Source organism: Grampus griseus, assembly GCF_964374135.1.
Source record: "Grampus griseus genome assembly, chromosome: 9".
NCBI classification, from domain to species: domain Eukaryota; kingdom Metazoa; phylum Chordata; class Mammalia; order Artiodactyla; family Delphinidae; genus Grampus; species Grampus griseus.
In genome coordinates, this window is record NC_139003.1 from 21,099,348 (window position 1) to 21,112,989 (window position 13,642).

At 35.3% G+C, this 13,642-nt stretch overlaps 1 protein-coding gene across 4 annotated transcripts in view; it reads right to left on the reverse strand.

Moving 5' to 3' along the window:
• The window catches only part of MKLN1 (muskelin 1), a gene marked incomplete at its 5' end in the record, with an annotated part of 355,190 nt that overhangs the window by 20,758 nt on the left and 320,790 nt on the right, over positions 1-13,642 (reverse strand). For all 4 annotated transcript variants that reach the window (XM_082661471.1, XM_082661472.1, XM_082661473.1 and 1 more), the window contains 4 exons: positions 2,764-2,866; positions 7,869-8,008; positions 9,459-9,573; positions 10,758-10,905. In XM_082661471.1, coding sequence (XP_082517597.1) covers positions 2,764-2,866; positions 7,869-8,008; positions 9,459-9,573; positions 10,758-10,905 — 506 coding nt within the window. The remainder of the gene's footprint in view (positions 1-2,763; positions 2,867-7,868; positions 8,009-9,458; positions 9,574-10,757; positions 10,906-13,642) is intronic.

Here is a 13,642-nt window from a genome sequence, read left to right on the forward strand (position 1 = left end):
GGCTCGCGGGCTCTAGAGCGCAGGCTCAGTAGTTGTGGCGCACAGGCTTAGTTGCTCCGTGGCATGTGGGATCTTCCCGAACTAGGGCTTGAACCCAGGTCCCCTGCATTGGCAGGCGGATTCTTAACCACTGTGCCACCAGGGAAGTCCCCTTATATTTTTGATCTCTTTTTAACTTTCCTATAATACTTATCAAATTCTAATGCACGGTATAATTTATTTAATATGTTTATTGTTCCCCCCCACTAGTATGTAAGTACCTCCTGGGCAAGTATCTTGTTTGGTTCACTGGTATATCTATTGTACCTAGAAGAATGCCTGGCATATTGTAGGAACTCTACACAATATTTTAAATAAATGACGTCAGTACTTTGGAAGCTCAGTAGAAAGACAATTAATACAAAGTGTGCAATACTGGCTGAAAACTTGTTTTTCTTGTTCCTTCTCTATTATAGAATCCTCTCTGAAAATGGCAGAATCAGTTTAAGCATCCTTTTCTTGGCCCTTTTCTAGAAAAAAATACAATGTTCATAAGCTTTATTATAAGCTCATCACCAATTTAGAACCCATGCTCTGGAGACTGGAAGAAAGCAAAGAACCATTATTAGTTGATAGTCCACCAGCATTTTGCTACTAAAAGACACAATGATGACCCGAAAAAGGGGGAGAAAAATCTAAAAACCACTTCTGGTTGCTGATAAAATCATTTAATATAATGAAAAATTTGTAAAACATACATAGAGAACAAAACCAAGCTACTACAGAAAATGAAGAGCAGTAAGGCCTTTCTCAAAAAGGGGAATGATTTCTTACAATGAAAAGCGAAGATCTATATGCCTCACTAACAGATACTGTAAGTACATATATATACACTGGAGCTGTCCCCAAGGGATTTCTTTCCCCAAACGAAATCTGTTCACACGTTTTTAAACAAAAGAATAACCTTACAGACCAGTAATTCTCAATTTTTTAGGTGTGCTTTCAGTTTTCCATTGTAAAAGAGCAGACAGAGGAGACTCTTAGGGTGAGGGTATTGTTCTGAAAAAGCTTCTATAGTGATTCTGATGCTGACATACACATGAATAACATCATTTTTACTAACTTCTACTAGGGTTAAACAACTCTTGATAGATACAGCTTTTCAGAAATGGAGTGGAAGTCTGTGGCATACAAAATCACAATTTGATACTCTTCAGGAAAGAGAAACCCACTACGAAAATTCTTAAAATGACTGTTTGAACTTGAGATACCTCCCTGTCCTGGACTTTCCTACTAGCTTAGCTTTAAGAGCAAACTGTCTGTTTTCTTTGGCCTACTTGCAACTCACACAGCTGAAATTATTTACTTTGAAATATTTTGTTTTGGTTTGGTTTTAAAAAATAAAAGAAAAATGAATGTTCCGGATTACAGCCATTTTAGACAGACTATGGTGAAAACACAAGAAAATCCATTTATAACTCTCAAATGCATGGTTTAACAAAATGAACATTAACAGACTCTTCACAACTATGTTCAGTTTATAAGCCATAACAGATTAAACCAAATATATTCTGCTACTTGGCAAAATCGTGACAGTTCTCCCTATTTCAAATAGTATCATGAATTGACTGAAGACTCAAGAAAAGACAATTAACTGTCCTTTTTCAGGGGGTTTTAAAATGTGTTCTGCTGATTCTCCACCTACTGAAGGGTTGTAACCAATACTGAGTGAGAGAACTAGGGCTTATTTTCACAGTAGGCAACTATGAAAGAGTATTTCTTTGTTTTGGTGCCAAGGACATGCAGGCTCTTCTGCTTGAAAGTACAATGAACCTGGTACCTGAAAGTCATTCAGTCTGATGCCTGTGTCAATGCTGAACAGAGGAAAACACTGCTTGATGTCGCTATTACAAAGCCAAAGCACAGCAACAGCTAACAGGGAAATAGATGTAAGGAACAGAACTACATATAATCACCAATTCTGAGAATGGAAGGTAAAATGGATTGCAGTTCAGATGTTGCCAGATGAACTATGAACAAGAATAGTTAGCAAAAGGAAGAAGTGACAAAAGGAATCTTAGAAGTTGGAAGAGAGGTTGTAAGACCATGAAACTCATTGCAGGTATATTCACACACTGTGGATACGCAAATATGGCCTAAGAATATTAAATCTTAGAAACAGCTGCTTCCATCCCATGTTATGTATCATAAAAACTGAAAAGTAATGATCTGTTACTAAGTTCTCAAGCTTCGGGGCTACTGATAAACGAAGTTAGTAGCCTATGGTAAAACTGTACTGCTACAACATTCATATAACTAAATATCAAGCCAGCAAAGATTCTACTCCCACCAACCTCTCTTCACTTTCTCCTTACAATAAAGGAGAGTTTTCTTTCTTCTTTTAGGGGGATTTTCGAGTATCAGTAGAAAAAGTTTATACTGAACTTTATGTAACCCTTAAGTAAAGGAAGTATGGAACTATGGCAGAAGTAAAATTTTTCTATTTCCTTTGCAGTACAAAATCTAATGACTACTTAAAACTTTATACCTGAGAATCCTTTTCTGAGTGGATCACAGGTTTTTGTGTGACTTGAATCTTAGATTACCACATGAAAATATGTCTACTCAATTTTTATTTCATCTGCTCTGTACCATTTTTAAGATTTTTAGTGTCATCATATTTTCCTCACTTTCCTTTAAACATCCAAGAGCAAAGTCAACAAATATAAGTTAGAAAGACAATTTTTTAAACGTTCAATTTCTGAAGTTTATTGTCACCTTTACCTCTTTTGTCTCTTCTGGGTCTGAATGATCCACAGTTATATAAAGATCATTTTGTAGATATTTCAGAGCACTAAGGGGATCCATTTGGGCCTTCTCTTCAAACCTAGAAAATGTAAACAAGAATAATTGTCTAGAGTTATGAAAAAACATCAGAAATGTCTTTTAAACCCAGAGTGGAATACTCTGTATCTGAGAAGATATTGTGGATATCTAAAAATCCTGTGCTTAAGAATCCAGAAGTAAGAATACTGACACATATATAAATAGCGTACATGTGGAGTCCCTGGAGATGTAATGGTAATGTCAGGCTGTGGTGCTAGAGACTGGATTAGAGCATTTCCAACCCTCCTCTTAAAACTATAAGCTAAGATTAAATCAACTACAAAACATAGCAAATATGTTAAATATTTTATATAACAGAAGTGCAAAATAGCCAAATATGTTTCATAAAAAAACAAGTAGAGATAAAATAAAAATAATTTCCTAGATTTGTGTCATATACTCTCCACTGGAGGTGTTTAACAGATACTTCAGAAAGTGAAATTAGTTTCTTCTTTTTTTTTTTTTTTGCGGTACACGGGCCTCTCACTGTTGTGGCCTCTCCTGCTGCGGAGGACAGGCTCCGGATGCGCAGGCCCAGCGGCCATGGATCACGGGCCCAGCCGCTCCATGTCATGTGGGATCTTCCCGGACCGGGGCACGAACCCGTGTTCCCTGCATCGGCAGGAGGACTCTCAACCACTGCGCCACCAGGGAAGCCTGAGTATAGTTTCTTTTAATGAGTATCATTAACACTGATTAGATATTTTTAATGAGACTATTTCCATGTCTCAGTAATAACAAAAACTGTAGCAATCATTTATCAATCGTTTGTTTTGTGCTAGACACTGTATCAAGTATCTTACATATATCATTTCATGTATCCTCCCATAACTCTATGATGAGAAGTTTATCATCATTTAAAAAAAAAAAAACAGATGAGGAACTGAGCCTAGTAAATGAACTTGGCCAAGCTAAGACCTAGTAAGTGGCAGAAGTAGAATTAAACTCAAGTGTCTCTGATTCCAAAGCTGAAAGGAAACAAAGGATTTTCTTAAATTAAAAAAGTCTGCTTGGGACTATATATCTATTTAAATAATGATAATTCCTTTTTAATAGCATAATTAGATATGTACTTATTTCTAATAAACTGGTATGCTTTTCAAAATATTATACAGAAAGAAGACATTTAATTTCATTTGGGAAAGGAAAATAGTGAAGAGCCTTTCATAACTGTGTTCAGCTGATGGCATCAATAATTTCCTGTCTTTAGAGCTAATCTCAGTGATAGGGTACCTGGAGGGGCAACGACTGGCAAAATATTAGTTTTCTTGTACCAGATAGTACCCTGATTGTCAGCCAGTCTTACAACCCTCAGATGAGAGTCTTAGGTCCATGTTACTCTACCATCTTGTCCACAATGAATTAGACCAGAGTTTTGGCACCTGAGCCAAAAGCAATCGTCTTGAGCTTGGTGAGCAATTTTTAAAGTGGCCTGGCAGAATTCTTTCCAATAGGGATACGCTCTCTAGGGAACTTTCTGTAAGAAGATACTCTCTTAGAGAATCTGAATGTGAGATACACAAGGACACAAAAAATATACAAAACACAGAAGGCAATAAGCAGAAGATATGAGATGACATATTCCTTCTCTTCCTATCCTTCTCTCCCTTCCTTCCTACTACCTAGCTACCTAGCCACCTACCGAAGCCATAAGAGAAAGCAGAGTCAGGAAGTAGAACAGGAAAAGTAGACAGAAAGAAGCAGAAAGAGAGAGGCTCAGTTACAAGGAAAGCTACTTCAGTAGCTTCTAGCTGTTAGAATTGTCTCAGTATCCTAAACAATTCTCCACCAGGCCTCACTGTTCAAGTGCTGAGGAAGCACCTTAATTCTCTGGATATTCTAATAGATTCTTTTTCAGTGAGATATCCTAAGTATGTCTTTATCCTTGTAACCTGATAACTTAACCAACACACACCTACTGTACTATTAAATAAATCCAGCAAAGGGATCCATTTTCCTGGAAGGTGTGTTCTCTCTTTCCTTTTTTAAGCTTTTTTGTTAGCCCACAAAAACTTACTACTGGACTTGTGTCTGCAGTCTAAAATTATATTTCAGCCAACAATTCTGCCCTCTACCTAAAGGAACAAGGAACTAATCATATTTAAATTTTTTTCTTTTGCCCCTTTCTACCCCCAAATCATCAATATATTTGGAAACTTGAATGCTATACGAAAAAACAGTGGCATTTTATTTTCTGTATTATGTGGCACCATTAAGAACAAAGACACTTTCTTGGCATTCAATATACTTCTCTCCCTTCAAATTTTTATTTTAACTAAAATTTATACTTTAAAATTTATATTTTAACTAAATAGTAGCAAATTTCAAAGGTTGATTATTTGCCCAATCACACAAACTTGCTACCTTTCAACTTCAGTCACCTTATTTCATGAATCATTCTCACACTCACAAGATCTGCTAGTCTTTCATAATGTAATTAAAAATTTAAATAATTTGTTACTGATTATTTTCCTTATCCACTTTCATTTTTCACTTTGTGCCTTTACTAGCACAAGTCACTAATGATGTTTTGTACTTAAAACATGAAACTTAAAACATGCCATAATATATATTTCAGATTCCCATAAACTGTCATTTCACCTGTCCACTGACAGATTTTTAAAGGAGAAAAATGACTGCCAAAGATCAAAAATAATACTTCTTAGGATAGGTTGGTTGTGGGAAAATGAATAATTCTACTTACTTCCAGAAGGAATGAAAATTAACTTTCTGGAGGGCAACGTATAATTCATCAAGTCTATCGTTATCCTACAGAAATTTTGATAGGGGTGCATATGGAAGTATATAATAATATTAACTACAGTGTTATTTATAATTGCAAATAAGTTGGAAATAAGCTAAATATTCAACAAAAGGAGACTAGTTAAGTAAATTACACAGAATAGAACACTATGTAGCCATTATAATTATGATTTGTATTTTTATTTTTTAACATGGTAATAAGATGTTTATAATACATCACTCATTAAAAGACATCAGATTCAAAGCAAGATGATCCTTATTTTTTAAACAAAAATTCTATTTGTGCACATAAAATTCAAGGGATACACACCAAAATATTATTTTTGAATGGTGGGATGAGGGATGATTCAATTCTTTGTGGTGGGGAGAGAGGACTTTTTTTTTCTTTATTAACCATGGATTACTTTTCTAATTAAAAGCCAGAGGAAAGGGCTTTCCTGGTGGCGCAGTGGTTGGGAGTCCGCCTGCTGATGCAGGGGACATGGGTTCGTGCCCCGGTCTGGGAGGATCCCACATGCCGCAGAGCGGCTGGGCCCGTGAGCCATGGCCGCTGAGCCTGCGCGTCCGGAGCCTGTGCTCCGCAACGGGAGAGGCCGCAGCAGTGAGAGGCCCGCGTACCGCAAAACAAACAAACAAACAAACAAACAAAAAAGCCAGAGGGAAGTGTTTATAAAGTAAGTTCGAATTCTTTACATACAGCACTAGACAACCTTCTTTAATCTCTAGTGGACTTTTGGTCAGGAAATTTTTTTTGAAAGCTCAACTCAACATTCTAACTATAGTTGTTGTATCTGAAGTAGGAAAAAAAAAAAACATTATGATTTCCCCGAATTTGTCTTATTGTCTTATTTGTCTTAACCTTTTAAAACAAAGTTTAAAGTTTTTTTAAACTTTTAAAAACAAACTTTAACATTAAGTACCAAGGAATAATATTTTAGCAACGTAAACATTAGCTGAAGGTACCTCAAGCTTAAATCTTGTTAATAAGACAGAATTTATCTCTTGCCATCCAGCCAACGTGACGATTCACACCTTTTCTCCTATAGATTCTATAGAAAATACTCTTTAATTATTCATAGTAATAACAAAGTAACAGAAGCAACTAGCTTTTGTTATCAATTTATCTCTCAAGCACAACTTGTGAAAGCAGAGAGAGAAATAACAAGCAAACATGATATGATAAAGGAACACAAACCTAACATACACCTACAGAGATTTTTATTTATTTATATTCTATATAAAATATAATACGTAATTATATACTAAACATATAAACACACATATGTGCATGTCTGTGTATATACCGATGTGTACGGGGCGGTGGTGGTGGTGAAGTGGTAACTCTGGAGTCAGAATACACAGCATCAAAGCCCGGCTCTGTCACTTACAGCTGAACAACCTTAGGTCAGTTATACAACCCACTTAAAAACGCTTCCATTTCTTCTTTTATAAGAGAGTAGTAATAACAGTACCTACTCCACTGTCTTATTGTGAGAATAATATGCAGGATCTAGCACACAAAATTGCTCATAAATGGTACCTATTATCATCATTAAAAGCTAAACTTCTCTCCCTCCAAATTGTAAATTTTTATTACGATCTAACACTACCAGTAACCAAAGGGATAGATGTATTTTTCTACATTTTTCAGCTTATCACCTGCTAAGGCTAAAAAGCAAACATGACTGAGGAGACATATGAAAATGTTTGATTACTTGATTTTGCAATTAAATGGCAAAAGTAATGATGTAAAGCTATAATCATATTTGAAGTTGTATTCTGAAATATCAAATTATAAAGAGATTATTTACTCAACTATATCATCACATTGATAAGAGAGTTATCAACAGGTCAGTCACATGCCAATAATCTTCATATGCCAATCATCTAGAACTGATATAATCTGTAGTGGTTAGGCCTTGAGTTACTTGAAGGTAGGTTCATCACGTTCATAGAAACTTTTTCCATTAACAGCTGCAAAATATCCTTGCTCTATCTTTAATAATTTTTAGCATCAAGATCTATCTTCACTTTGTACCATCCTTTGAAAGAAGAAAGCAAAAATAAGGAGAACAGGGCATTTACAAAAGTCATGATCTTCATAGTACTTACAGTGTCATGTTACTAAATTGCCAAAGACAGAGTCACATCTCCAAAGCTTAGCTGATAATGCTAAATAAAATAAAACCAACAATAGCTGATAATGCTAAATAAAAGTTTTCAATGATTTATTTTTATACCTGTGTTTTCTTATGAGGTACTTGCAATGCCTCAGTAAGTAATCTTTTGAAGGCCTACACAATTTCAGTGACCAGAAGTCATCTAATCTCATCTTTGGGGAGCAAGATTTTCCTGGATTCCCACCAAATAAATAATGAACCTGTAATAAATAAAACAAACCAGATTTTAAAAACATGCATGCATACTCAAGAAACTACGAAAGTCAAAGTAAAATTTCTTCATTTTGGTAGTAGTGTGTAACAAGTAACTTCTTTAGCTTTACTAAAGACTAAAACATTATTACATGTCTACTAAAGGCTGCTTCTGCTTTTTCTCAAGTTTCCATTTTACTTTAAAGTACTGTGATTACTTCCCTAAATAACATTTTCTATTAAAATAAGTTGTATCACCACAGTTACACTGACAATGGAAGACATAAAACAAAAGCAATGATAGTAAGAAGCTATTCCAAGATACTGAGTTTGCTTAGGGCAACAAATAATGGGGATTATCAAGTTAATCAAGTGTTGATCGTAATAAAAAATGATATCTTTTAAAAAACTGACACACAAGTTGAATCACTGAAGGTCAACAGTAACTAGAAACTTTAAAAATTTTAGCATCTTACTTTTGCTTTAGCCTTAATGCTGAATATTTTTAAATGGCATATATGATTTGTGAAATAACTTTTAAAATATTTTTCTATTATTCAATTAATATCAAATAAGAAATGTAAAAGGAATACTACAATGATTTCACTATTATAATTACAGCTTTAGTAATATTCTGTACTCAAAGTGTTAAAGCAGTTCTTGAAAATTTTGAAAACATTTATAACCAGTAGTGTTATACAACAGAGATATTATTTATTTCTGTCCTATAGATGGAAATTCACTTATCCTTTAATTTGGGAGACTCTCAGAGAAAGGGCTTTTATTTACTCCCATGGTATCTTTTACCTAAAGTTCTCAAATGATAGAGGATTTAAATAATCATCTATGGCCTAAACAGAAAGAATACAGGTTCTGTCAGTAATTTACTATGTAATCTGAGCCCAATCATTAAACATGTAAAATTTAAGGGAGAAATAGCTAAAGAAACCACTCTGAACACTTAGGGACACTAAAACTTCAGAATTCAGGACTGTTTTCATAGGCTGATGGAACAGATTATGTCAATCATAGATTGGAAAAATAAAGATAAAAAGACTTCTTACACAATGGGAAAATCTAAAATCAGGAAGTTATATATACCTTTTCATATCATGGAAAAAGGTATACAAGTGCTGAAAACTGTACATCTTCTACTTGAATATTCATATTGTATTGACAGAAACAACAGGCCATGCCATGTATCAGATCTATGCAGCTAAGAAGCAGCAACCACTGACCATTTTCATAAGAAAAGTGTCAGGAACTGTGGACTATGCAAAAATGTTTATTCTCTTAAGGAATTTTAGGGACAAGGTGATATCAAATGTCTGCTACGTATTCTAGTAAATGTCAGTCATTTTTATTCAAATCTACTTAAAAATAATCAGAAACATATATTTTGAGATTCTTTCCAATTGTACATCACAGAAAGTCTACAGGTCAATGTAGTTAGTATACCTTGTGTAACTCATCATATACAAGCTGATGGGCAAATCTTGGACATGGTTCTTCCTCCTGAAGACTTTTACTTGGATTATCCTTTGTAGCTTGATCATTCTTATAGACGCAAGACCTGAAAGACATTGCTTTTAAGGCATTCTATCTTAGAAAACTAGCAGCACACATAATGTTAATACAATTGTAGCAAGCAAATTAACGCAATGTCTAATTACAAACAAAAAATTATAAATTTGTTCACATCAAATCTTAAAAGTTCTGGTCACCCTCATAAAATAATCTGAATTTGTTAGAACTGAGTTCTGAAGTTCTTTAATGTCCATCAAAAATCTCACTCAAGAACAAACTACTTCGTGTTATGAAACAGGATCAGCATATATGAAGGCTTAAACCAACGGCTGAAAGAGTGATATCACATTTATCTATTCACAATAAAAAAGCTCACAACAGACTTCTTTCATTCTTACTGTAAATAAATGTCTTATTTAGAGAATAATAAATTCCTTAGCTGCTGAGCACCACCCTCCATTACTGAATGGAGGAAGTTCTCTGAAGTTCCTCTGTTTTGGAGAATATTCACTTATGTAGTAATCACAGAACATTAGAGCTAGATCCTCTAGGTCAGTATTTTTTGTTTTTTTTTCCTGCGGTACGCGGGCCTCTCACTGCTGTGGCCTCTCCTGTTGCGGAGCACAGGCTCTGGACGCGCAGGCTCAGCGGCCATGGCCCACGGGCCCGGCTGCTCCGCGGCATGTGGGATCCCCCCGGACCGGGGCACGAACCCGTGTTCCCTGCATCGGCAGGCAGACTCTCAACCACTGCGCCACCAGGGAAGCCCTAGGTCAGTGTTTTTCAAAGCAAAATGTTCAGCAGTTCTGTGAGATGCTCTGTGACAAAAGGGTCCTAGTTTGAAAATGCTAAATAATAATGCTCCCCACCTTGCTCTAGTCAAACTGCTTCATTTTATAAAAACTAAGAAAAGACCTGGGAACATTAAAAATACATGGTTCTCAAGTTTACACAACTACTTGGTAGCAAAAGCTAGACTAAAATACAATTCTCTTGACTCTCAGACAAAGAAATATCTACTAATTGAAATAATTCAGCGGTAAAATCCATTTGCTGAACATCACTGTATACACAGGCACCAGTACTGACTTTTCCACTGCCCAATATTGATATTAAAATGTATGACATCACAAATTAACATAAGCCTTCCATCTCTCTCTTCTTTTGAATAAACCAACAACCTCAAATAAATGTTACACTGTGACTGCAGTACAGACAAGAGCTACTTACCAACTATTCCTTACAATGTCATAAATCCAGAATGAATTTCTGACATTTTCTTCCCTCTTTTCCTTGTCTTTGCTGAGTCCAGATAAGACATGTATTTCATTCAGTTCTGGATCAATGGTTGCTCTCTGTGTGAATCCTGTCATTGGAACTATAAATTGAAAGAGAAAATAAGATGACAGTATTAACATTACTTAACAGGTTAGTACTACTCTATAAAAGATCACTTCATCCTTACCCTGCTCTACTTGTGTCCACAGCACTTACCTTCTAACAGACTACATAACTTTTATATTAAACAATAATCAGTTGTTTCTTGCCTTCTCCCCACTCAAACGTAAACTCTATAAGGGCAAAGGTTGTTTGGTTCACTGTTTTGTTCCCAGTGCCTAAAACAATTGCCTGGCATATAATAGTTACCCAACTATCTGCTGAAATAAATGAATGCTAACTACCAGAATGGAGTTAGAAGGAGGAAAGAGATAGAAAGAGGTATGCAATGTAATCATTTTTATTGAGGAAAAGGGCAATGCTTTATTTAACTGATTTATTATCTGGGTCAGCTCTAATTTAATAGCAGAGACAAAATATTCAAATCTCGACCAAGAAAAACAAAAATTTGACACGCCGGTTTGTTCAATAAGGTCAAAGTCATCTAAAATACCTGTTCAAGACCTACAATGAAATGACATAATTTCCAAGAAAAATAAAATAAAATAAAATATTTGGGGCTAAAATATGCCATTTTGTTTTCCTGAGTGGCTCGAATTCCCCAGAGTTAATTTTCTGAGAAAATATTTTATTTCCTGAGAAATCCATTAAATGAGTGATGGTCATTCGGCATTATCCAGTAATTTGTAAAACACTGATATAGCAAATGCAAATTTTCTCACTATTATTACTTGGAAATATTAGTTGAAATATAATTTTATGATTCACAACATACTTGCCACAGATCTAAAAACAATGCCACTGTTTCAACACTACATTTCTTTTATACACGAACAATTATCATATACTGAAAAAGCTACACAAACATCAGATTGAAGTAAAACATTTCAATCAATCCAGAATACTATGGGAGGAGATGCTAACCACATTGATATTTATTCATCTTTACCTACTTTAGCAGGGCCAAATGATGCAATATGTATTTTTTCCTAGTTTAATTCATGGGTCCTTTCACATTCATATTCAATAAATTTGTCTGGAACATTTTAGAGACTATCCAAATGCATCCCACAGTAAATATATTAAAAAATTATACACACATATATAACACAATACATAATTTGTATGCATCCATACACAAATACATTTATCTTTATACACACACATCAACCTAATCTTAACAATAACCTCAACTCTCATAATACATAGTCTTTAGTGGTTATGTAAAGCCTGGTATTTTCTAATTAAGCCTTGGTAAACTTTCAAAAGTACCCAGGTTCTGACCTCTGTTCCTGAGATAACCTTGGAAGAAAGATAAAACAGTAAAGAAATGAAATCATTTTCATTAGTTGTAGAAGTGGAGGACATAACTGCCTAAATTTATTGCACTTAAATTTCTTCATCCCATGTAGAATTCTATAACATGGGTTGACAAACTATGGATTGATCTGACCTGCCTAGGGTCAAATCAGGTCTCAGTCATTCATTTACATTTTGTCTGTGGCTGATTTCACCCCACAATAGCAAGGCTGAGTAGTTGCAACGACAATAATTACATCTGGCTCTTCATAGAAAAAAATTGCTAACCCCTATTCTATAATCTTTTAAAATGCAAATATGAGAGATGTATGACTTATTATAAATGAATGCAACAAACTGCTTACCTAAAATAAGGACCCATTTAAATACCTTAAATAAGGAACCGGAAATTTCTGAGTGGAATGGAAATCCGTGCAGAGGGAAAGAGATTTTTGAATTCTATAAAACGGGGCTGGGTCACCGAGAGGAGAATAAAGGAGTACTGGGCTAGGGGAGGCATGTGAGAATGTTACATGCTTTCTCTTCCATACTGTCACATTTTACCTAGAAGCAGCTTTGTAGCAGAAGAGAAAAATGACAAGTGTTGCTTCTCAAAAATGAAGGCAGTGGGCAGGTTTACAATATTCAGGGAGGTAAGACTACCATGTTTATAACATCTGTACTATAAGAATTATAAAAAATTACTTTGATTATAAAGCGGATTAGAAAGTATACACTTCCCATTTCTTTGATCTTTCATATACAATATGCCTTTTACTCTGCGTAATGTTGACTTTTGCCTCAAAGTTACACATTTAAGTCTTTTATTGGCTTTTCAAACAGCTTTACAGAATATCATTCACATACCATATAATTCACCTATTTAAAGCATACGGCTTGGGTTTTTTTTAGTATATCCACTATAAAACCATCATCACAATCTAATTTTAGAATATTTTCATTACTCCAAAAAGAAACCCTGTACCCATTAGCAGTCATTCCCCATCCCCTTTCACATCTCCCCACAGGGTCACTGCATCATTTGACATGTCTATCAACAATGCAGCATAGACAGGCAAAGTGAGAGGCTTGTGAGATACATAGATCAATTAGGAGGCTGTTAACAGTGCAATGGTGTGGACTGGACGAAGGCAGTAAGGAAATATTAATAAAGAAGCACGATTTCCATCAGCAAAAAAAAGGGAGGAGATGTTATGTCAAAAGTACAAAAATCTCTGGACTGGCTTAACAGAGACCAAGCTTGGAGCAGAAACTTGTGAAAAATAAGAGTAAAAATGTTTCACTGGGGGGCTTCCCTGGTGGCACAGTGGTTGAGAGTACGCCTGCCAATGCAAGGGACATGGGTTTGTGCCCCGGTCCGGGAAGATCCCACATGCCATGGAGCGGCTGGGCCCGTG